The sequence below is a fragment of the Thrips palmi genome, unplaced genomic scaffold (assembly GCF_012932325.1).
Source record: "Thrips palmi isolate BJ-2018 unplaced genomic scaffold, TpBJ-2018v1 HiC_scaffold_7, whole genome shotgun sequence".
Classification (NCBI taxonomy): Eukaryota; Metazoa; Arthropoda; class Insecta; order Thysanoptera; family Thripidae; genus Thrips; species Thrips palmi.
In genome coordinates, this window is record NW_023144634.1 from 5,180,713 (window position 1) to 5,204,099 (window position 23,387).

The window sequence follows — 23,387 nt, forward strand, 5'->3', positions numbered from 1 at the left end:
TGCATTTTGAAAAAAAAAAAAAACAGCTACCAACATACAATTTATATACCAATAAAATTTGACAGAGTGCATCTCGAGATGACAAAAATCAATGTCCACCTACTTATTTACAGAGATATGCAAAAAACACACAATGGAATGGTTACTAGCAGTATTACTGGTGCTATTTCATTTACACACTAAAATCTGACAGAAATTAATGGCAGTACCCTGATGCTCAAAATTGAAAAATCCTGAAGAAATTTGGTGCCACTTGAGGATTTAAATAAATCTTAAAATCCAGCTTTCAGCTTGTTGAGGTAGTTTAGACGTGCCTCCATTTTATCAGCAGGTCGGTTGTAAGGTGTCCAAATGGGCTCACCCACAAAGTACCTTTTAACACGAATAAAGTTCTGCAAAGAAGATAAAAATGGTCAAACACATCAAATAAAGTTCTTTCATGAATGAGCAAAGCAGAGGGCACATACCTTTGTGTCCAAAGTAAACCTGTGATAGATGCCACTGGGAATGATAATCAAATCCCCAGGTGTAACTTCGATCCTGATCCATTCATCATTTGCATCACGTACATCAAAGTAGCCACTACCAGACAAGCACAGTCGAATTTCTTCATCAGTATGAATGTGCTCAGTGTAGAACGTTCGGAGCTGTTGGTAAAAACAAAAATTGTTAGTATTTTAAAATATTGCAACTGCTTATTGACCACTTAACTGACAGCACATATTCGTGCAAAACAATACGTAAATCAATGAAAATTTCAGATGCTTACCTTTGCTTCATAGTCAGGTCTGCTCTCTTCAGTCTGGAACTCATCTTCGTAAGTGTACCCTCGTTCCTTTTTCAGGTTTAAAAGGACATCGTCGGTCTCAAATGAATCATGTTTTATCTAGAAAACAGAGAATACATTTGTCGCATTTTTAACTATGTGCCACAGAAATTGTATGAAGATAATAGCAATTTTAAAATCACCTTGAAATGCTCGACACCTGTTGACTTGCAGAGTTGTGGAATCTCAATAAATTTTGGAGGGTTACGGTGATGTTCTAGTCTCTGATCCTCAGACGAATCATCCATGTACCATGCTCGCACCATTTTCAATGACACCCTGTAAAAATAAATAAATACAGAAATAAGTAAAAATAAACAAATGGATTAGCATTGTCAACAATATTGAACATTACATAACACTGCAGTTGAAACTATTGAATGTCACTTACTTGAAGCTAGTGGCAGACGACGTGACACCTATGTACTTGTTGCTCTAGAATTGACTTGCTAGAGGCTGCTTCTTTCTAACCCCAACAGAGGCGACAGGACAAGTTGTAAATTTCGTGCACTGATAAAGTGCGTGGCGTGGTGTAGTTAATTTACAGAAGAGGGCGCAACTGCTGCTCTCGAGCTCTTGCCGAAGAAGCCCGACGGCACCCGAACGATTCCCGAGCAGGCGACAGCTGTGCCAGGGAAGGGAAGGGAAAGGGGAAGGGGGGAAGTGGGTAGACGAAAGTAGAGAGGGGCCGGGGACCGGCAGTCTCAAATGTAATTTTGTGAGCAGTACTTGTGTCCTGTTCCGTCAGAAAGTCCTTTCGAGTTTTATTGAGAGAAAAGAAGAAAATTGGCCGGTGAGGCCTCTGGAACATGTCTGGGGATGTGCAACCAAGGAAGCGAAAGGATAAAAAGAAAAAGAAAGGTTAGTCATTCTTGTGCTTAAGCCACTAGTTGCTTCATCTTGGGTAGCCAATAACAATACTCTTAGCTCTGGAAACAGTTGTGATTTATAGGCATTTATTTCAGGGAGGTAATTTATAAAATCTTAATGGAATTGATTGTCTCTTTGTTTAGTTGTTAGTGATGAATGTTCCAAATTGCAACACATTTGTCTTAAACAACATGAACGGTTTCAGTACGAAATGGTTGTTGCCTCAAAAACCATGACATGACTTAAGGTTTCTATAGTTTGCGGAACTAGTTCAGTCAAGCCCTTTTATCTATTTCAAGAATTGAAGCTGTGAAAAGTAACACTTGACCCATTTAAAATTTTGTGACACGTTAGGTTCGCATAGCTTTATCTCAGCGCTTATGACAATATTGTACACCAATTATTTCAAGAAAATTACGGAGTTTTTTCAGCGAATTTTCAAATTGAGCAGGAAATTTTATGCATAATTTTTAATTGATAATTTTGTTTGGACTGGTCACTTTTACCTCATTTAATTCAACTTGACTTCTAAAAAATAATTTTGTTAGGAAACTCCAATTAGTAAACAATTTTGTGTGCTGCAAAAGCTTCTTCAACAAGACTTTCTTTTTTTTAGGAAAGTAAGTTTTTTGAAATTGTAGTTAATCAGGTCTTAGTTAACAGTTCCTCTCAAATTTTCCAAATTTTCAGAGAGGGGAGTGGGGTTGGTGCCCATGCCCGCGGTGACCTTCCCCTTGAAAAGCAAACTCGCCCCATAGAAGTGAAGCCTCCCAGTGTGGTGGCCGTCGGGACGGGACGCGACACCGTGACACGGCGGCTAATTCTTGGAGAAATGCGACACTGCCGGTGTATAGCGCGTCCTTGAGGGCTCCGGTTCCAGGCCTCTGCGCCGCAAGTGACACTCAGACACTGGGACACCCAAACGTCCTGGTGACGATAGGGGACGCGCCACGTGGAACACGTGGGTCTTTGGGGACCTTCAGGGTGGCGGGCACCCTCGCGGGCACCGGTTCGAACCCAGGCCCGCGCGGTGCGCTCGGGCCCCAACCAAGTGGCGCCAGGCCGGAACAAGGAACAATGGCAGGGCGGTTCGCGCTTCACTTCGCTTTGTGTACTTTGTTCTTGTTCGGGGAGTGCATTTCGCGTTCTGCGCTTTTGGCACGGTTTTGGGATCCCGCGACCGTCCCCTGAACTCGTGTCGAGCGAGCACGCCTTGCCAAAGCGACTGGCTGACTGGCTCGAAGGGGAGGGGCTGGGAGGGGGTGCCCAGATGCCTTCCCTTCGGGTTTTGCAATTTTCAGCCATGCGATTCACGGCAGTGATTTGGTTGGGCAAGAGCGGCGCCCGCAGCGCATGCCCCACACCGCACTAGCTGCCCCGAACAAAGACACAAGCAGTCGATGGTTTTGCCGCGCTTTCTAGGGTTTGGGGTGCGCTCGAAATAGAAAACCACCCCACGTGGCGGGTATTCGAACCGTGAACCGCCGGTCCCGAATTCGAGGGCCTGGCGATCTCCCCGCTTGGAGCGTTGGCTGGCTCTGCTCTACTTTGCGGCTAGGCTTGTGGGTGCTTGTGGGCCTCGAGGGCAGCGAACTGCTTATTGTTGGTCGTGAAGGTGAAGGTACTGAATGCCCGTGGCACCGCGGGCCGTGTGGCGTGCCGCGGCGCGAGCCCGCGGCGATTGAGCACCCCTCAAGCCCGCTCGAGGCCGTGCACAGCGTCAGCAGCTGCCCCACTGCAGGCGCTGCAGGCCGCCACCTCGCCACACTGAGTGACACTGTGCGACACTGTGTGACACTGTGTGACAGGCCGTGGGCGGGCCGCGGCCGCGGACCGCGCGGACAGCTGAGCACACCCACGCAGCTATCGACGCAGGACGAGGTCAGTCCCTCGTCCTGCGTCAGTTCGGAGGCTCACGGAGCAGTCCGCAGTGAGACGCAGAACGCAGGGCGGCGGCGCCAGGCTCGACGCCAGGCTCCTCCCTGCTTGTCAGCGCCGTCAGCACGGCGTCACGGCCACCAGCAGGGGTTGCCGATGTACCCGGCGTGGAGCCACGCAGCGCGTAGAGCGTAGACAAGGCGGCAGCCGTTGGCGGGCTGCCCGGCCGCGCAGTCGCGGACGAGCCAGCAGAGGGGTTCCGAACATCCCGTTTTCGGCGCTCCGTCTCCCTCGTACTCGCGGGGCGTTGCGCGTGGGTGCGAGAGGGACGGAGCTACCGAACGCGGTGCGGGAACAGCCCCCTGAGGGAACCCCGTGGGCCCTCTGGGGGACGTTGGCGGCTTGGTTGGCGGGGACGGGGACCGCGGCGTCGTGTAGGGGCGCGGCGGCCGGCGGCCCACTCTGGGACGGCCAGGCTCGGCCAGGCTGGTCGCGCTATTCTTAGCGCGGAGCACCTCCGCGGTGGTACGCCGCCACGCCGCGTAGCACGGTGTGTGAGGAGAGAGCAGAGGACTGACTTGCCCTCGACGACCCGCCTTCCCTTCCCCTCCCTTCCCTGCGGCAAGCCTGCGGGCAGCGAGCCCTTGACGCTCCCTAGGCAGCCGTGGCAGCGACCGGGTGACGGACGTTGTACTGTATGATAGTCTGTACCGAGGTCTGTACGGTCGCCGGCTGCATCCAAGCAGCTTGCAATTCCTTTTGCAAACGTTGTCGCCGTTGCCGTTTTTAGCAGGGACGCCAATGCTGCAGCGATGCTGTCGCACGTAGTTGTTGTCCGTTGCAATAAGTAAGGTGCGAAGCAGAGGGCGAGCTCGGAGCTCAAACCGCGTCACGCGAGGCGTAACGTTTATCGTTGGCTGGTCTCGATGAGGTCCCCGCGCACCCTCGCTCTCTCCGCCGCGCTGCTCACGAATGCATCACAGTGAGGTCAACGTGTGCTAGTGTCAGTGGGCAACCCCGACAGCCCTACACGTCCCCGCCGCCCCGCCCGCAGGCCGCAGACGGGGCACGCGCGCGGTGGCCGCGCGACGCCGCGACGCGACGCCGCGGTGAGCTCAGGCGTGGCGCGGCGGTGCGTGGTGGCGTGGCGCATTACGACGCCGCCACGCCGCCACTACATCCGCCTGGCGTCCACTGGCGTCTCTCAAGCCCCGTCCACGGCGTCCTGTCCCTGTCTCTTGGGCCCGTGGCGTGGCCGGCCTTGCGTGGCATCAGCACTCCCAACCCCTAGGGCCTTCGCACAACCCTGCCCTGGTCCTCCCCTACCGGCCAACTCATTCTGACTCTCGAGACGCTGCGCGGGTCCATTCCCCTGCAGAGAGTCCCTTTCGTACCCTTTCGTCTCTCTGTCTCTCTCGCACTCATACGGCGCCTCGTATTGGTGCGAGAGAGACAGAGCGACCACAACGACTCCCGGGTTCTGTCTACTGCGTCGCCGCGTCGCCGCGCATGCATAAACCAACCACGGCGCCGGCAGGACCGCGTTGACCCCGATTCGTTGTTTTTCCAGATGAACCCTCACTGCCGCCGTTCGTGTACGAGAAGGAGCCGCCCGTGATCGTGTCCAGCAGCAACAATGGCGGCAACAGCTCGCCGTCGGCCGCGTCGCCGGACGAGCAGATCCACGTGTACAAGGAGTCGCGGCTGGGCGGCAACATCTGCGCCAAGATCATCTTCTTCCTGCTGCTGGCCACGCTGGCCGTGATGGTGGGGCTCATCATCACGGAGCACCGCGGCTCCAGCGAAGGTAGGCGCGGCGTTTGTTTGACGACGCGATAGCGCTAGGGCCAGGGCCAGCCAGGGCCTGGAGATAGCGCCCGTTGGGCTGCCGGCAAGTCAAGCCGTCAACGTCAAGCCTAGCCAAGAGAGCGCCTGTGAGGTGGGCCGGCCCGTGACACACCGGAGTGGCGGGAGAGCCTGCCTCGCAGGCGTTCAGAACGTTCACGGCGACACTGCGGGCTTTTCGGAACAGAGCTCACGTTCTTTTGGCCTTTCGATGTGTTGTAGAATGTTTTATTGTTTTTCTGACCGTTCTGTAGCTAGTGCCTCTTTTGAAAAAAAAAAATACAATAATCATGAAACTAACAAATTTTTTTCCAATTTAGTGGCTACTGCAACTGATTCACCATGGTCCCAAATGCTCGAAGGGTGGATAGACGATTCTCCTCCTGACAAACATGATGATGAACATGATGCAGCAATCGAAGATGATGACCACGACGAACACGATGACCATGATGAACATGATGACCATGATGAACATGCAGACCATGATGATGAAGAGGACGAGCATCATGATGAGGAAGATGAAGGTGAGAAAATAATAGGCAATGGCTTCATAACATTAAAATTTTGAATAAGCTAAATAAATTGAAATTTACATTTTATGGTTATTGTTCAAGTTGGTTGTAGTTATTTGGAGTAGAAATTTTGAAACACCCTACCTTTTTTCTGTAGAACATGAGGATGATGAAGAAGCGGCAGTATTTGAGCAGGAGCAGGAAGCACGATCTGCTCGAAGCGTAGCCTCAGAGCCTCAGGTAAGTGAAGAGGAAGATGGGGATGAAAACAATGATCTTGAAGAAGGTGACAAAGATGAAGAGGATGGCAATGAAGAGGAAGAGGAGCAAGATGATGGAGAACATCCACAAGAAAATGAAGATGATGAGAATGAAAATGACAATGATGAAGATGATAATGGAGAGTCAGAGAATGAAGATCAAGATCAACCTGAGTCGGCAGAAGAACAAACTGAGGGGAATGAAGATAATGTGGGAGAGAATGATGTTAGTGCTGAAGAAGAATTTATTTTTCGAGAGATTCCTGGAGTGACTGCCAGCGCTGAAGTCACTGAAGACACTGATGATGATATTGCCGAGGGTAATATTGATCAAGGTAACTAAGCAGGGAGAATAATTTCTTCAGTTTTTATTATTTTCTCGGCCTTCTTTTTTTAAATTTTTTAGCTTAGCTCGTGTATTTCCGTTTTACAACACTTCGTGTATTTTTAGATGAAGAAGATGATATCAATGAATCAACAGGGCAAGGTTCTGATGCAGGGTACTATAGTGATAACCAAGATGACGATGATGAAAATGATGATAATGATGATGATGACGGTGGTGATGAAGGTGATGATGACAAAAGTGAAGAAAGAGAAGATATTAGTCTGGATAATGAAGACGATTTAGATAATAATGAAGAAGACAATGATGATGGTAATGAAGACAATGACAATTCTAGGGAGAATGACAATGCAGATGAGGATGATAATACTGATGACAATGATGATACTCAAGATGCCGAAAGTGCAGAAAACGACATTGACAAAGATTTCAGCATGAGGGGGGATCAACCAGGAAATGATGGAGAAGAAGAAGAAGATGATGATATACAAGAGGACAATGATGTGGATAATGATGATGACAAAAGAAATGTTGATGACTATGAAGAGGTAATAGCTGAACGCAACTTTGATTCTTTAGATGCTAGCCCAGTAGCAGATGAGGACGATGCCTCAACAGAGCAACAACTTGAGGTGAGGTGGATTGGCACCTCCAGCCATGGTGTGCTGTGTGATTCCTCGCTCACATTAAAAATTTGTTTGATAGAACTAATCAACCAGTCTGAGATATGTTAGGTGGTTTAGGCATGCCTACTCAAATAATCATGACATAATCGTGTTTTGCTGGCATACCGTAGCTAGATGTTTTTATTTCTTTCTGTAATGTGTGTGTCTCTTGCCCACCCCGCTGATGCTGCTGACAAGCCACTCAATTAATTCATAATAACATTCACTTCTTACTCATAACGATTTAAATTGTTTAGTTATTAGCTTCTGCTGCTTGTGCATAATATGGATGAACTTTTGTTCCACTTGTGGTTTTTCAATTTCAAAACTCATGCATAAGCATTGAAAATGGTTTAGTTTTTTTGGCTGTTTTCTGCACTGTCTTGCATTGATTGTCAACTATCTTGTGTTCTGTTGTAGTCCGATGATGACTTTGAAGAAATTTTGGATGCTCCAGAATCTGCTGATCCAGAAAAATCCCAAGAGGAGAGTGAACCCTTGGAGCCTATAGGACGTGAGTGTCAGAATTAATTAAGATAAGATTTATCATTATGTGCTTGTCATATCAAGCTGTTCAACATGATGCTCATTTATATAGATATATTTTATTTTTGTCTTTTTTTGAAAATTGGATGAAGCTATTGTTTTCTTTTTTCTTGGTTTTGAAGGCAAAAAATTGATCTGGGTTTGTACCTATGTACATTAAATTTCACGTTTTTATTTGTATTTACAATTTCCTCTGTGCATTTGGAGATGTCATAAAATAAGACACCCTTTTAGTTTAATCAGTAGGTCTTTCATACATGTTGACAGTGCACTGTATTTACCATTATTAGTTTTTCCAAGTTAATGTTGCTCTCTGAATGTCTTTACTTCCTATTATATCTTGAATTGTGTTTAAATCGCCCCCTTTCGTCTTCTGCATATTAAGTCTTTGTTGTTGGTGTGTTCACAGTGGCGCTTAAATTTGGTGTTGGGATTGCCATCATCATTGTGGCCCACGTGGTGTTGGTTAGGAAATGGAACGAAAGCGGTCGGTATAAGTGGGCCTATCATTGTTGCTTATGCATTGTGTGAACAAACCTCGCATTAACACATTGGAAATGAAACCCAGCTACATCTGTTTCCTTCTTTCTTCAAAGTGCATTGTTTATTGTACTGTCAGCATGTGTGTAGATAGTAGATTTCATTTCTTAATCAGTTGAGTAGCTCCTTTCTTTGAGTATTGTAAGCTGTTCATATTCAATTCATATTTTGTTATTAGTACTTAAGAATGCACCATAGAATGTTAGGTATTTATCCCAACTATTGTACTATTCTTTGCAGCATTAAGTGTATAAATCAGATGTTAAGAAATTTTTTAAAATTATTCCTTTTGATCAAATTTGTGGTTTGTGAAGAAGTGCTTTGAGAGAAAGGGGCCTGTTCTTTTCAGTCTAATGTGTTGCTAATGTACAATATGTCAATGGAAACACTGCCTAAAAATTGCTTGGAAAGGAGTTACAGCCATCGTTCCTCAACCATGTAGCATCCTCCTGTCCTTTTTATTGGGAAATTTTTCGCTTTTATAACTTACGCTTTTTGTGTTTCTCCCACTCTTGCAGTATATACTTTCTTAAATGTAACTTACTGGGTTTTTCTTTTAGAAAAGTGGCCTTTCTAGAGATGACTGGATTTTGCTTTGTTCTTGATAAGAGTGTGTTTGGCTCCCAATTAACAGGTGCCTTCTTCGTCTAACACATAATAACTCGCTACAACCAATAGCATAGTGAGTACATATTTGTAAATTAGTAAAACAAGAGAATCTTTGTGTTTTATTCAATCATAGCAGTCATTAAAATTGCAACTTTTTTTATCAGATGAAACAGGAGCCACAACTTTGCAGCCTACCACTCCATCAACAGCAGTGCTAAGAAGGCAAACATTAATTCCTCCCTCTGTAGCCTCCTCAAATCTCATACCTGAGCCAGATGATGTGGAAGGTATATTTAATGTCTAGTTTATTCAACTTTCTCAATTGGATATGGTTCAAGAAATATGTTTGCATTGTGCCCTAGAATATTCCGATGAAGAGTTTGATGATGAGGAGGAAGATGAGGATCCTTTGCAAACCAATATGGTGAGGGAAGCTCTTGTTCGAAAGTATGGAAAGTTATCACCGGAAGGAAGCGTAGAGGAGGACGATGTTGATGAAGAGGAAGAAGAAGAAGAAGAGGAAGATGAAGAGGATGTGGAAGATGAGGATGAGGGTCCAGAGCAAGAGTTTGACGTAAGCATCGTTTCATAATGCACATTTTTAAAAATATGATTTTGAGATGGTTTTGGCTTTTGTATGTGGTTCTTGTTTCTCATAAAATCTCTCTGATTTTGTATGGTAGAAAAAATTTGGGTATAATGTTGCAACAATACCTAAAAAACATCTGGATCAAGTGGGAGGAGATGATGATGAAGATGTGGAAGATGAAGAGGAGGAAGTTGGAGATGAAGAGGAAGAAGAATTAGAAGATGAAGAAGAAGAGGAATATGTTCCACATGCTCATGACCCTTGGAAAAGTTAGTCTCTCAGGCAAAAGTGTTAATACATATAGGTATTAGTTACTGTATTGTGTTTAATTTTAAGCATTAGACACTCTTTGTGTGAGTTGCATTATTCTCATTGTGTTGTGATTATTTGGTAAAAAGAGAGCGCATAAGTACTGGTACCAAGTCATTGACTATTAGTATTTAAAATAAATGAGCATCATGTTGGGAGAATTGTCACAAAATCATTAAGTCCGTGTGTTAACTTACGGGTATCTTGTTTGTCCTCCCTTTAAATGATAATCACTGATCCTACAGATATCAGGCAGGCTCAAGAAGACTCTGAACCAGAAATTTCAGATGGTGAGGAAATTTCAGATGATGAGAAAGCTCCAGTTCTAAGGAGGACTGGTGGACCCAAAGAGGCAGATGAAGAGTCTATGTGGCCAATGGGGCCAGACTTCCCTTCAGAAACCACCCAATCATCCAACTCCAATGTGAGAAGATTTTTTTGTGAAACTCAATTAGAACAATCATGCCTATTGGTATTGCTTAATTTTTACTCATTTTTTTACCTTTTTTTTATTTTTTTTTTAGAAAGAGGACCGTAACTTTGATGCACTTGAGGCACAGTTGGAGGAGGTGAGTTGCTGTCATGAATAACTTGTAATTTTTATTACGGCAGGGTCCTTAAGCTAGCATCTGCTGCAGACTTTTGTCTCTGCTAATGATCTTGTTTTGTGTATCCATATTTATGGATTCTACCCTTATGTAGGAATTCATCATGTAACCAGTTCCTATGCACCCACTTTCCTTTACCTCTTTACAGTCATCTCAAAACCCTCCCAGATTTTTGCTTTGTAGTGTTCTGCTACTTAATAAGTTTTCTAAGAAATTTCACATTTAAAACCAATTTTTATTAGCTTATGTTGTAGAGCATGATGAAAATGAGTTAGCATGTGTGAATTTAATAACTGAGTTTATGGTTATTGCAATTTTTAGATCCTCTCATGCATTCAGCCTGGTTTAGCTCTTGTTTATGTCAGAGTAGTATTGTCATTGTCTAGGACTAGCTTTCTGCCCTAAATCTGTCTTTTTCTAATGAAACCAAACAAAAATTTTTTTAAAAAATTAGCTTTGTGAAATTACACAAATGTAGCATACATTCTAAGGTGTTTGTTCTGTTTAGAAAATAATGAGTCATAAATCTATGCAATGACAACCACAGTTTCTTCTATTAGCACCCACAAAACATCCTTACTTTCTGTAGGAGGAAGTGTGCTTTTCATTGCCTGATATCAGCTTTATTTTTCGTTATTGTTACTAACAAGTGTTTGAATTTTTCCCTTTCCCCCTTCCCTTTATCCTTCCCAATGTTGCCTTTTATTTCATACTTTGAAATGCTTTTGCACCTCATCTGTTACTGAACTGTTTTTAAAATACCTATTTGCAATCAAATCAAAATTGGCAACCTAACATGTCAATCTCACTCTCCCTCTCTCTTTTTTCTTTGTGGTTTTTAATTTGGCATCCCTTGAAACTACCACCCATTCCTTTCCTTCCTGCACAATTACCTATGCAGAACCCACAAACAGCATTGCAACAAGTGAATAGCCTTCTTGCTGACACTCCAGAAGCAGTTGACCTCTTATCTCTTCAAGCCCGAGCCTTGGACAAATTAGCTGAGCAGAAACACAGTAATAAGTTACTGGAAGAGGCAATTGGAGCTTACCTGTCCTTATTGCAAAGGAAAGATGTCAGTGATCACTTGTTTTTGAAAACTGCAGATCGCTGCATTAACAGAATGAGATTTAGAGGTAAATTAAGATAAAATCTACTTTGCAGTTGTGTTAAATTAGATGCTTTTATGCTTCATTCCAATGATTTTGTTTCTTGTTACAGGACAACATGGTCAGGCCATAACTGTCCACAAAATGTTAATAACAAGATTTCCAAAAGATCCGAAACATCGCAATGACCTAGCTGTTACGTACCTCATGGTGGGAAGGTATTGGTTTTGTCATCATAAACTTTATGACTTGGAAAGCAGATATTACCATTGTTATTATTCAATATTTTATTTTAGGATCCCTTCAGCTAAACAGCTTATAAAAGAAACGCTGCAGTTGTGGCCATCTGATGGTTTTGCTCTGGTTCACTATGGATTTATTCTAAAAACGAGTGAAAACAATAACGAGGATGGATCTCGTTACATGCAGGCAGGCATTGATTCAAATGAGCCAGGAACTATGGATGCTCGATTTCTATTCCATCTGGGTGATGCTTACAATCGTATTGGATTACCCAAACGTGCGGAAAAGGTATTTGGGTTGACACGAGGTATCTTTATCTTTCTCTTATGCTTACGGTTTGATCTTGTCTTGAACTATTATTGTATTGTCCAGGTATACCAGCTTGGAGTTGATAGGGGACTCTTTCGATCAAAATTTCAGAGGTCACTGTATAATGTAGACAGGCTAACAGCCCGGCCATGGTGGACACTTGAACAAACAACTTATGCAAGAGAATTGAGGTTTGTTGAATATTTCTTCTTCCTTGACTGCATTTTGATTCAATGTAATTCTATATGCTTTCATTTATTATCACAGAAAGTTTGAGGAACATTGGAAGGAAATACGGGATGAGGGAATGGCGATATTGCAGTCCCATAGTGCAGCTAGTGGATTTAAGGATGAAGCAGAAAATTTACGAGACAAGGGTATTTGGAAACAACTGGAATTATATGCAAGAGGTAAGCCTGTTATAAAATTTTACTATTTTTTTTACAAAGTTTGATAGAGGGGAACTTAATATGTCGTTTTTTTGTAGGCCAACAAATAACATCAAATTGTAAAAGGGCACCAATCACATGCCGACTGATTTCCCAGTTCCCTGCTGCTCATGGCTGTCGCAGAGGGCAGGCGAAATTCAGTGTAATGCAGCCTGACACACATGTGTGGCCTCATTGTGGACCAACCAACTGTCGCCTTCGAGCTCACCTTGGGCTAGTTGTACCATCAGGCACTGCATTACGAGTTGGATCCGAGATAAGGTAGCATTCACCCCTCCAAACACTAGATCATCTTGGTAGTATATTTTCTGCCAAGTTTTAATTGATGTATTATTTTACTTTCTTTTCTCCTTTTGCAGATCATGGCAGGAGGGCAAAATGTTTGTGTTTGATGATAGCTTTGAACATGAAGTTTGGCATAACGGTACATCAACGCGGCTGGTTTTAATTGTTGATATTTGGCATCCAGAGCTGACTGAACGCGAGCAAAGATCTTTACCTGCCATTTAAAAATTTTACTTATTACGTGACTTCTGAACTGAAGTACATGTTATCAGCTCCTGAACGGTTTTAAAGGCATGCTTTTGGCTTAATAGTACATACTCCCACCAATATTTATTCCTGCATTGCATTTTGAGTTCTACTTTTACTGGATTGTGATAACTTTTTTTGTTTGCAACTGTGCTTCAACAGCTGCACTTGGACATACTGCCCTCATTGTTAAGAGGGCTAAAGAGTAGTGTGCTGATGCCCAACAAACTATTCATTTTCTCTCAAATTTTCTGCATCCCGCTTCTATAGCAGATGTTGGAAATCCTTCACTAGTCTGTACCAAATAAACTTTTTTGTTGAAATTTATTTTTTATTTATTTATCTTTTTTTCAATACTTTGTCATATGTATTTATTGGAGTTGATTCTCCTCTATCTGATCTTTTCTGACTGTTCAAATGTAGTTGATTAGGAGTTTATGCCTTTTCCCCTGAGGTCAGAAGGGTAAAGATTTTATTTTGTAGATCCTGTAGTGTGATAACCTGTGATATATGTTGTAACAACAATGTGAAAGTGTTTTGAGGAGAGAAGAGTTTCCGCCTAAAATCATATGCTGTTCATTGTACTGTCATCGACAAAAGTAAATGTGATTAGGTTTTTAACTTACAAAACAAACAAAACAAGAAACAAAATAGTTGGTGAATATGTATTGTTTACATTGTATCATCAGTTTAACAGGGGTGTCGCATATTGTTGTCATTGCAGTGCCTTAAAGCATCATTAGTTTTTAAGGTGTGAGTGTGGTTTTTCTTTGTATATATAAATGTATCTTTGAAAAATTGCAAGTGACACATTTATTTTTTCTAGCTATGGAAAATTGAAGAAAGATGAAATGAACTTAATGTTTGATTATGTGTGAAATGCTGTTTGAAGTATCATCCATAGGGTTTGAGCCTAGACTTTTGTGAAAATTAATAAGTGTGAGAGTGCAATCAAAAAAATCCAGTTGTATGAAGTCTGCTAAAGAGAACTCATGAGAGTACTACTAGCTTTACCAGACCTAAGTGCCTTTAATGTATGTAATGGTAAAAATCAAACTTCGAATGCCCAATACTGAGGATTACCAATAAACATCTGATTTTTATAGAAAATAAACGTTTTATATCTGCTTATGTTTCTCTTTGTTATTGTCCCCTCTGGCTGATTCAAGTTGTTTGCTGGGGAGGTCACTGAGTCAACCTATTTTTGGATCACCTTAAATTTTTGTCAACCTATCTGTATTTGACCAAAATAATCCACAAATGAGTGGTTATAGAGCTGAATGGTTAGGTTTCAAAGGTAGGAGGTTCTTTACCCTCTTTAAGTTGCTGTTGTCATTTTCCACAGAGGGGAAGTGGTTGAAGAGCACCTTCATTGGATACTCATTCTGAGTCATTACTCATACCATGAATGCTATGTAGTTTACACAGGGCAATATTTTAAAAACAAGTTATTAAATTGATTCATTTTATTGCTACAGACACCAGAAGAGGTATAGAAGCACCACCTTCTTGACGAATGCCATTACACAGAACACACTTACATACAAATGTTTATTATTAGAGATCAGATCTAATCCTACTCTTTCAATACAGATAATGAAAACAAAGAGACCTCACCAATGGAGAAGCCTTGTTACAGTTACATGCTGAAAAAAGCCTTGGTTAATGTAAGAGATATTTCTGTCAAACTCATGGCAGAAACAACAAGGGAATGATTAAACAAATGCATTGGATGAAAAATGACCAGCCACGCATGCAACTAAACTACAAATTTCTAGCATGATTAATTTAGTGCAAAATTCTTCACTCATGAATTTGTAGAATTTTACTAGACAAGCCAAGTATTGGCATGTTGTTCTTAGTCTTATATAGACCATTGTAAACTAAAAGGAATACAAAATTGAAATCAAAACTTCCAATGAATTGTAAAACTAGAATACACATCTAAAAGTTATAAAACAAATAAAAATTCTTTGTAAGCTTCTGCCCGTCAGCTTGACTGAGCAGCAAGTCACAAAGTTAAATTGGAAGGTTAACATTCAGTTCATAGATGCCACATAAACAAGCATGGCTTAGAGTACCAACCCTGAACACTAGCAACAAATTCAGAAAGTAAATTAACAAACAAACAACAACTTACTGTATATTAGTAAATTAATATTTTAATCAAATTTATTTAAATAAATCACAAAATTGTTGAAGTCTATGTTTATGAAGTCTCTTTGGCAAGAAAGAGTTAACAAAAACAATAAAATTCTTACAGCTAAACAAGTAGTACAACTTGTCTAAGATAAGAACGGTCAAACCACTGATCCTTGTTTCATAATACATCTTAATTAGGTACTGTATTGTTATCATTATTAATGGTTACCAAAAATGGATTCAAAGACATGATGCAAAGGGCAGTCCACGTTATGTCTCAAATATTCCACAATAAATTCAAACACACATACTCTATTTGAATAACAGCAAAATATGAAACCCAGAATAGATTCGAAGAAAAATTTGGCACCAGAAATATTAGAATCATTTGGCACCAGCCACTGTAAAGTGGGCTCAGAACAAAGTAAGAAATGAAATTGCAGCTTCTTCCAGCAGAAAATACGTAAGTGATTAAAGACAAGCAATGATTAATCCTTCTTCTTCGGCTTCTTAGGATTCCTGCTGCGGGACTTGGCCTTGCAAAGAGGGCAGATTGGAGCATTACGATGAATTTGCTGGTGGCATGATAGGCAGGACTTCATTGGAGGAGGCTGTTGCCTGTGAAGCAAATAAATAGGATGATATGAGATTGGCGAGTTTAAACTGACAGATAGTGGCATAATGCAATACAAAGTCTGGTGAAAGAGATATACCTAAATGTTGGAGCAGGCCCTGGAGCTGGTGGCATTGGGCGGTTGTCTGCCTTGTTGCCTTGGACTAATTGCAGTGGCTGTTGAGGAGTAAGGAAACCAGCGCCAGGAGCATGGTGAGCAGAGTGGGGATGGTGACCTGGATGACTGTGAGCATGGGAGTGCATTGCAAGACTTGCCATGCTTGCTTGCTCAACATCGCGCACATCTGGAGCGCGCCAATCAGAAGTCTTGACATGTTTGTCAAAGTAGCTGTTGAAAGAGAGCAGGTCACATTAAATACTGGTCAAACATGGAGCACTATCAAGAATTAATAGAAAAGTACTTACTCAGGTGAAATGAGATCTCCTTCTTCCTCATGAAGATCTGGCAAGCGATCAAGGCCTAGGTACTCACGGCGTAGGCGATCAACATCATGTTTCAGAGGCCTATAATCATCATGAATACGCTTCGCAGTATCAAGTGCTCTGTTTCGCGACTCTTCAGCTTGTTTGATGACAGTTTCCATCTAAAATTGTTTCATGGTAATAGATCATAAGCATGAATGAGATACTTGAGTAAGTAAGTCAAACACTAAATTGAATTCATTCAAGGTGATGAACCTACAGCATTAATATCAGCATGAATTTGACGAAGTTCTTCGACATGCGCCATTTTTTCTTGCATTAGCATATCCATCTCCTGCTTATACTCAGAGAGACACTTTTCTTCAGCTTCAGTTGCTTCCACTTCATGCAAGATGCGCAGTTTCATTTTCTCCAACTGCATAGTCTTAGCTCTAAAAATATAAATACAGTATAATAAGAATATAAAAGGGGAAAAAAGGGGGGGTTTGCAAACCACAAAACCGTGTGGAGAGTAGTACTTCTACAGAGGAATGTTAGCTTTTGATGAAAATGAACTGCACTGAAATTATTCTGCTTGATATGCAAATGTAAACACAAAAATCGTGGACAAAAATATTAATAATAACAGATTTTATACTTCTCTTTTTTTCGACGATCAATCAAGACTACACCTAGCCGGCCTCTAGAATCCATTATTCTCGACGAAATATAATCTTACCTTACTTCCTTTAACGCCTCCAGTTTAGCGTAAATAGTACGCTCATCAGCGGATCCCATATTATTCAGCATTTCGACGAAATGTGTGAAATATCCTTCGATAAAAGAGGCTCTTTGTTTGTTTACCACCGACCCTTTTCGTTTTGACAGAAGCACGAAACAAAAATGGCGGCCAGTGTGACCGCATGGAGGTTCCAGGTGGCCGTGGTGAAGTGCAAAAGGTGTCGAGGTGCCGTGACATGGGCGGAGTAGCCACCTCAAGCATGACAAGTCTCTTCTGCAGTCACAAATTGTTTCCATCATTAAATTCGACATAATGTGACCACATCGTTTAAATTTTTATTGGAATTTTATGAGATAAATAAGCACGAAAGTGTCGCAAATTCATTATTTATGCATCTGCGTTGGCTAGCGGGTACATTGCGAACGAGGGAAATTTCTCTTTGTAATTCCCCACCGATCAGCTGGGCACAGAGGGCATGTTTATTTAGTTAGCTGATTCTGACAAATCTTAGTTGAAAGAGTTTTAATGATTTCTGAATTTAGTCATCAATTATGAGTGATTATCATGGACAGAATGGAAGTTAAGAGAGACATTTATCAACTATGGCTCCATTATAAGGCAAAGGTATTCAAGTATAGACAAAAACAGTTGTTGTCGTGTACATTAGTATTTTACAATTTTTAAACATAAATTCTTTTATAAATCAAGATTTGATGGTCTGAGGACGAATATATAACTGTGTTTTTGTGTTTCTGTGCACTGTCACACTCATAATATGCGTCCACATCACAATAAACATGACGATTGCAGTAGTTGACAAGTAGGGTTATGCTCGGTTGTCATTTATTAGCGGCATGAAATATCCCCTTCCTTTCATTACAGTTAAAGAAATGACTAAACCAACTAGTAACTTCTACTCCGAATTTGAATTCTGTTTGAAGTGCTCCCGCATATCTGTGTTAACCTCCATCTGAGTGTCTCCTAACCTGTTCTTATTTCAGGGGTTTTACCTTTTCCCTAAACCATTCATCACTCTTGACTCTTACTTGATGTTTTCTTCTTTTATCAGAATGAAGAAGATTATTTTCATCAATTTGTTCGAGGCTTCGTATCAATATGGGAAGAACAGTTGCAGTTGGATTGGTCATCCCTTCCAAATTGGACCGATATCCGCCCGGATGCTGGCCCTCACCTATCAAGACTACCAGAAGAATTACTTACTGCTGTCACCCAGTTCATGCAACAGGCCAAACAAGATACAGAGAGAGTAAGCATTGCGGAGCATGTGATCAAGTGGTTTGTAATTCACTGATACCCATGTAAAAATTATTATTTTCAGAAAACATTGAACTGTGGAACATTGTCAGAAATCGAACTGATCATCAATCTCCTTACTATTCTGGCGCGGAACTTGGATAACATTCCTCTTGTGGCTTCTTGTGATTATGTTTCCATTAGTATTGGCATGGCAGCTACAGTAATACACCAGGTGAACCCACTTTCTTAAAATTTTGCATATGTACCTCATTTACTTTGAAGCACCAGGTGATTTCAGTTTATTTTTATTGTTGATTTGCAGCTTGTTGAGGAAAGTGCTCACTTTGGAGAAGCAGGTGTTTCATTTTTTCTAACCGTTTGTCATCTACTAGAAGTTTTGTATGATCCGTACTTCACTTGGCGCCACTTTTTGCGTGGAAATGAGGCCAATTTTGAAAAGATTGCATTCCAACCTGCTCTTCTACATGTAGAAGTCATTCCATTTATTTATGGTGTGTCAGAATGTTTTTTATTACAATGATTCATAATTTGTTATAGTAATTATACCTTGTTTCATGTTAAATTTATAATTAATTTGTATCCCTCTTCTGTGCTCATACCCTAGATTGTTTTGAAACCAGCTTGATAGAGAGCTATCCTCATTTGGGCTCAGAACTTCTCCACGTTCTTGGTGCAGTGGTTTCAGGAGCCCAGGTACTGTATTATCATTATTTGTTCTCCCACTTCCTCCATCCCTTAACCATGTAAATCTAATACATTAGTGCCTCTCTGGCTCTTTCACTTTCATCATGAATCTAGGTCCCAGTCGCTCACTAGAACTGAGTGTCATGTTTTTCTTTCCTAACACATTTCGGGGTGTAAAATAGTCTATCCCTCTTGAAGCACTGTTGAGAGACGTTTGTGGCTCGTTTCACAATCCTGCTTCTGCACTTTGGTTTTGCAACTTATCTTTCCCTCCGCCCCCTCCCCCCTCTATCTCTCCTTTTCTATATTTCCTGGCATGGGTGAAATGACTTTCATTTTTGGGCAACTGCACACCTGTATCTGTTACTTTTTTTTCACAGCAAATTCTTTTCCTGCCAGATTTTTGTTCACTTTTATTCTTCTATACTGCACTTTTGGCTTGAAGCCTTGGGATGTGTACTAATTCCTCATTATTGTTAACACTTTTAATTACTGACTGAGGGGAGGGTCTTTTTCACTTGGCAAGTGGCATGTGTTGCAGGGACAGCTCTCAAATTAATTTTATACCAAGGGAAACCGGGTCTTATTTTAGGTGTTAAGATTCATATGTCCTCTACAAAACAAAATAATTGTAACAAAATTAACATTCTTTGTATTTTGGTGGTGGTGTCTAACATTTTGGTGTTGGTATTTTCTCTTTAGAGCATTATTGTGCAATTGGACCCTGTATTCCCAACTCTACCTTCTTTATCAGAGCAAGCGCCTGTTAAAAATGATAAAGGCACTTTGGTACCTAAAGGACTGTCAAAGGCACGTTCCAGTTTTTGCCTTAGTGACGGGGTGAGTCAGCTACATACCTTTGTTGGAGCAGAGCCTTTCCTCTATTAATGCATGTTTGTGGTGTGGCATGGATTCAAAAGTCTCTTGAAGCAGTGCACTGTTTCTGAAGTGGAGTTGCCACTCTACGAAACATAACATGGAGCTTCTGAAACATAGTATAGTTGTATGTATGTATGTGTTGTGTTGTGTGCTTTAATTTTCTACCTCATTTATCTGTTTGTCTTTATTATCATAATCATGAATTGATTCAATGTCTTTCTTTAAAAAAGAAACAAAACGTGTATTGTATGTACGTGCTTTTACTTGATTTATTTACACTTATAAAAGTGCTTTTCTGTAAGTGTTTTGGCGTCAGCTCTAGTTAATGGAAGCCCTGATTTAATCTTAGTTTATCTTAACTGTTTGTGTTCAAATTACTACTTTATTAAAATTCTTATGTGTGTATGGTTTCATGAAATCCATTTGCTTAGTTTCAAAATGCTTACAAGGCTGGTATCATTGTCAAATGTTTATTTTCAGTTCTAGTTTGACTTGTGGGTAGAGATAAATTTTTAAATTTTTAAGTGTATGATATTAGTAACTCTAGTTAATTTCTGATGGTTTATTGAAGTACCTATTTATTTTGGACTGCTTGTTTACCAAATGTTAAAGTCTTATTTTTCTGTCTTATTTTTTTAGCACAATGCTCTCCGTGCAATATGCCCAGCTACTGTTAATATGATTGTTGCAATTGTTGACAATCCGGTCACCCCTACAGAGTTGAGGTACCATGCTCTGCAATGTTTTGTACTGATGGCACGAGTACTTCTCAAGTCAGCGCCTGATCAGGTATTTTTCAAGAGTTTACTACAATAGTCATGTCATTACATTTAAATTGACACAGTATTTTATCTCGTTTCAGCGCCAAATAGAGGTGGGAACAATGGTCCAGCAGTTACGAGAGGTACTACTCCGTGGGGTCAAAGAAGAAAATTGGACTCCAGACGGTGTTCATGCATTTACTCAAATAGTCTCAGCTATGAGAGCTTTACTGGCACGACCCGTATCACTCAAAAGGACCCAAGCTCACAACATATCCTACACTCATGCTCAGGCATTGCATGCACACATGCAACAGCTGTTGATAGATTGCCAAATACCAGATGCCCTTTTACTTCTTTTGAAGGAATCTGCTGTAAGTCCAAAATTAGGCAAAAATCTAAAAATTTATGTCCCTTTTTGACCTTTTATTTTCTGAGAACAATATTTGTCTTTGGTTTTTCAGGGCAAGAATGTGGAGAAACAGTCAATGGCAGTGGAAGTGGTGCGCATTGTTTCTGCCCTGTTGGCTGGTTCAAGTACAGTTAAAGAGCGCCTGTTAAAAGCAGATGTATATTCGCGCCTAGCAGAAGCTTTGAGGTCTCTTGGTGATCCTAAGAGGCCCTTGCTGCGTGCATTGCTTGCGTTAGCCTCTGAGGAGGAAGGTTTTAGTTCAACTGAGTCGGAGAGCCCTCTTAAAGTGCGTTATAAACTGCTTGCACAAAAGTGTTCCTCTTTTTTGCCTAACAATTTAACTCATAATGGGTGATATTTCAATTTCTAGAATGGTCATGCACTGCTTATATTGCTCCGATGGCTCCCCGCCGTTCCAGATGTGGATCAAGTTTGGCTTGCTGAAAATATTGCTAAATTGTGCAATGCTTCTCTCCAAAGGTATGAATTTTGATTTAAATGTGATCTGCAGATGTGTTTAAATGGCTTGTTTCTTAATAATTGCATATTTTTAAAAAAATTTATATTGGTGTGACTTAAAACTTTTGCCATGATAAGAAAATATAACCCTTGTATTGGAAGAAACTTACATATTCATTTATGTTTTACAGCCGTGTTGTTTGCTCTGCTCACAAAGTCATCCTGGAAATCTGCTCCCTGATGGAACAGCACACTTCCTTATCAAGGGCAGCTGTGGGCGAGCTCCTGGGACTTCTCGAAGGCCTTGCGGCGCATTGCATCACTCCAATTGAACTCAAGAGCATATTTCTTCTGTTAAGGGAAGGGGATCCAGATGAAAAGGTAATCCCTATTTTTTTTTGACGAGACATCTTTTTAGTTTCTGTTGATCATAGTCTTATTGCCAATCCTGTTTCTAGTGCCCATATCAGAGCCAGCTCTTGCACGCAATCTCAGCTGTGGCTCGTCGTGGGGAGCATAGTGACTGCCACTACTTCTTTGACATTCAAAACGACACAGATGGACTTTCAGTTCCTGGAATACGAAAATGGCCTGGTGCAGGGTATGGCTTCAGCTTCCATTGTTGGGTCAAACTTGACAGTGAGACTGAATGTGATGCTCCAAGCCCACCTAGTCCTGCAAGTCGTACTGCTAGCCCCAGTCCTGTGGCCAGTCCAGCTAGTGTAGTGAGCGGCCGCAGCTTGCTTAGTCCCATGATGGGTGCGAGTCCATCTGCAACCACCCCAACAAGTCCTGCTTCAAGTCATGCGAGCAGTCGAGTGGATGCAACTAATAAGAGAAGACAGCTTTTCAAGTTGGTTTCAACATAGTTTTATTGAAGTAAATAGTGTTATTACTGAGCATAATTTTATGCAAGCTTATTTTCCTTCTCAGCTTGCTCACAAGCAACAATACAGGGGTGGAAATTTTCTTCCGAGCTGATGGTATGCTGGTCGTAGCCATAAGCACCAAAAAGGAGTTCCTGACTGCCACAGTTCCAGACATCCCTCTAGCTGACAACAGGTGGCACTGCATTGGAGTTTGCATAACAATGGCAAGGTAAATGTCTAGAATTCTTTTGGGGTTCCGTGTCCATCCAAGGCCTTCAATGGCCCACTGACAACTTTTTGTTTCCAGGCGGCCTTTCGGGCACAACCAGATTCAAGTATTTGTAGATGGTTCTCAACGTTTGGCGGCATCCATCAAGTTCCCCTCCATGAGTGAAGTGAGTACAGAGGAACGTGTAAAAACCCATGAACACAGATAACAGGTTGACTGAGACGAATCCCTTCCCTGCTTGCCGCGCAGCCCTTCACGTACTGCACCATCGGGTCCGTGGTCCAGCGCGGTGCCGCCACGCCGGGCGGCCTGTCTGGCGGTGACGGCACGTCGCGCCGCTCCCAGGCGCAGAGCATGTTGGAGCGGGCGGCGGGCGCGGGGGGCGGCCTGTTGCCCTCCTTCATGAACCAGGTGCCCAGCTACCTGTCGCTGCCGCTGCCGCTGCGCAACTCGGCGCCGCTCGACCCCAACGTCAAGAGCTTCCAGGCGGGGCTCCAGGACGCCGTCTGGGGGTCCCCGGGCTGCCTCCGCGGCCAGCTCAGCACGGCCGCCCTGCTGCAGGACGCACTGTCGCCGCCACACGCCCGCCTGCTGTACCAGCAGGGCCCCAACTGGAGGGGCCTCTTCTCCAGCGAGGAGGGCGCCGACCTGAGCGAGCTCGTGGCCAGGCTCGTGTTCTGCTTCTCCCCCGCCGCGTGCTGGGACAACCTGTGCCTCGACCTGGCCCCCGGCAACAAGTACGACGGCCACGTGGTGGCCACGCAGTGCTCCACCCTGGGCATCAAGGCAAGGCGCCCCACCCACCTTCGAAACGTGGCACACTGTTGGCCTGTTGCTCACCATTGTGAT

General features: G+C 42.5%; 5 protein-coding genes across 6 annotated transcripts in view; 3 read left to right on the plus strand and 2 right to left on the minus strand.

The window, feature by feature from the left end:
- Positions 1–21: 21 nt before the first annotated feature.
- Positions 22–1,417, minus strand: LOC117652491 (1,2-dihydroxy-3-keto-5-methylthiopentene dioxygenase). The gene is made up of 5 exons (XM_034397443.1): positions 1,218–1,417; positions 970–1,105; positions 770–886; positions 468–647; positions 22–392 (listed from the first exon to the last, which is right to left on the minus strand). Exons 2-5 carry the CDS (start codon positions 1,090–1,092, stop codon positions 273–275), a joined length of 540 nt encoding a protein of 179 aa, XP_034253334.1. The 5' UTR covers positions 1,093–1,105; positions 1,218–1,417; the 3' UTR covers positions 22–272.
- Positions 1,418–1,498: 81 nt separating this feature from the next.
- LOC117652470 (aspartyl/asparaginyl beta-hydroxylase) lies at positions 1,499–14,178 on the plus strand. 2 transcript variants are annotated; one of them, XM_034397416.1, is made up of 19 exons: positions 1,499–1,687; positions 5,145–5,381; positions 5,740–5,946; positions 6,092–6,529; positions 6,646–7,172; positions 7,626–7,719; positions 8,161–8,238; positions 9,065–9,187; positions 9,263–9,474; positions 9,584–9,758; positions 10,044–10,222; positions 10,323–10,367; positions 11,308–11,542; positions 11,628–11,733; positions 11,812–12,046; positions 12,131–12,258; positions 12,335–12,477; positions 12,555–12,777; positions 12,876–14,178. In XM_034397416.1, exons 1-19 carry the CDS (start codon positions 1,636–1,638, stop codon positions 13,024–13,026), a joined length of 3,588 nt encoding a protein of 1,195 aa, XP_034253307.1. In that variant the 5' UTR covers positions 1,499–1,635; the 3' UTR covers positions 13,027–14,178. The 2 variants fall into 2 exon arrangements, with proteins under 2 accessions (XP_034253307.1, XP_034253308.1); XM_034397417.1 differs by lacking the exons at positions 8,161–8,238; positions 9,065–9,187; positions 9,263–9,474; positions 9,584–9,758 and having other exon boundaries at positions 12,876–13,026.
- Positions 14,179–14,495: 317 nt separating this feature from the next.
- LOC117652473 (zinc finger C4H2 domain-containing protein) lies at positions 14,496–17,153 on the minus strand. Its single transcript, XM_034397421.1, has 5 exons — positions 16,965–17,153; positions 16,506–16,677; positions 16,229–16,407; positions 15,903–16,151; positions 14,496–15,807 (listed from the first exon to the last, which is right to left on the minus strand). Exons 1-5 carry the CDS (start codon positions 17,033–17,035, stop codon positions 15,678–15,680), a joined length of 801 nt encoding a protein of 266 aa, XP_034253312.1. The 5' UTR covers positions 17,036–17,153; the 3' UTR covers positions 14,496–15,677.
- Positions 17,154–17,277: 124 nt separating this feature from the next.
- On the plus strand, positions 17,278–22,889 carry LOC117652734 (neurobeachin-like protein 1; the record flags this gene model as incomplete). Its single annotated transcript, XM_034397826.1, has 14 exons — positions 17,278–17,591; positions 18,037–18,234; positions 18,307–18,456; positions 18,547–18,736; positions 18,850–18,938; positions 20,448–20,597; positions 20,671–20,943; positions 21,034–21,267; positions 21,352–21,461; positions 21,632–21,821; positions 21,899–22,293; positions 22,374–22,538; positions 22,617–22,704; positions 22,788–22,889. Coding segments are annotated over exons 1-14 (2,394 nt in total), but the record flags the coding sequence as incomplete, so codon positions are not given.
- The window catches only part of LOC117652469 (neurobeachin-like protein 1), a 203,738-nt gene continuing 203,237 nt past the window's right edge, over positions 22,887–23,387 (plus strand). The window contains exon 1 of the mRNA XM_034397414.1: positions 22,887–23,324. Coding sequence (XP_034253305.1) covers positions 22,893–23,324 — 432 coding nt within the window. The 5' untranslated portion in view covers positions 22,887–22,892. The remainder of the gene's footprint in view (positions 23,325–23,387) is intronic.

What these genes read in the sequence shown, in the direction of transcription:
- LOC117652491 (XM_034397443.1), bottom strand. Translation starts at nt 1,092, where the DNA reads ATGGTGCGAGCATGGTACATGGATGATTCGTCTGAGGATCAGAGACTA. An exon ending in GACCTGACTATGAAGCAAAG is followed by an intron (nt 648 to 769) that starts GTAAGCATCTGA and finishes TTTTACCAACAG; the next exon opens with CTCCGAACGTTCTACACTGA. An exon ending in GGTTTACTTTGGACACAAAG is followed by an intron (nt 393 to 467) that starts GTATGTGCCCTC and finishes TCTTCTTTGCAG; the next exon opens with AACTTTATTCGTGTTAAAAG.
- LOC117652470 (XM_034397416.1), top strand. Translation starts at nt 1,636, where the DNA reads ATGTCTGGGGATGTGCAACCAAGGAAGCGAAAGGATAAAAAGAAAAAG. An exon ending in GCACCGCGGCTCCAGCGAAG is followed by an intron (nt 5,382 to 5,739) that starts GTAGGCGCGGCG and finishes TTTCCAATTTAG; the next exon opens with TGGCTACTGCAACTGATTCA. An exon ending in TGAGCCAGATGATGTGGAAG is followed by an intron (nt 9,188 to 9,262) that starts GTATATTTAATG and finishes ATTGTGCCCTAG; the next exon opens with AATATTCCGATGAAGAGTTT.
- LOC117652473 (XM_034397421.1), bottom strand. Translation starts at nt 17,035, where the DNA reads ATGCTGAATAATATGGGATCCGCTGATGAGCGTACTATTTACGCTAAA. An exon ending in GAGGCGTTAAAGGAAGTAAG is followed by an intron (nt 16,678 to 16,964) that starts GTAAGATTATAT and finishes TTATATTTTTAG; the next exon opens with AGCTAAGACTATGCAGTTGG. An exon ending in GGGCCTGCTCCAACATTTAG is followed by an intron (nt 15,808 to 15,902) that starts GTATATCTCTTT and finishes TTTGCTTCACAG; the next exon opens with GCAACAGCCTCCTCCAATGA.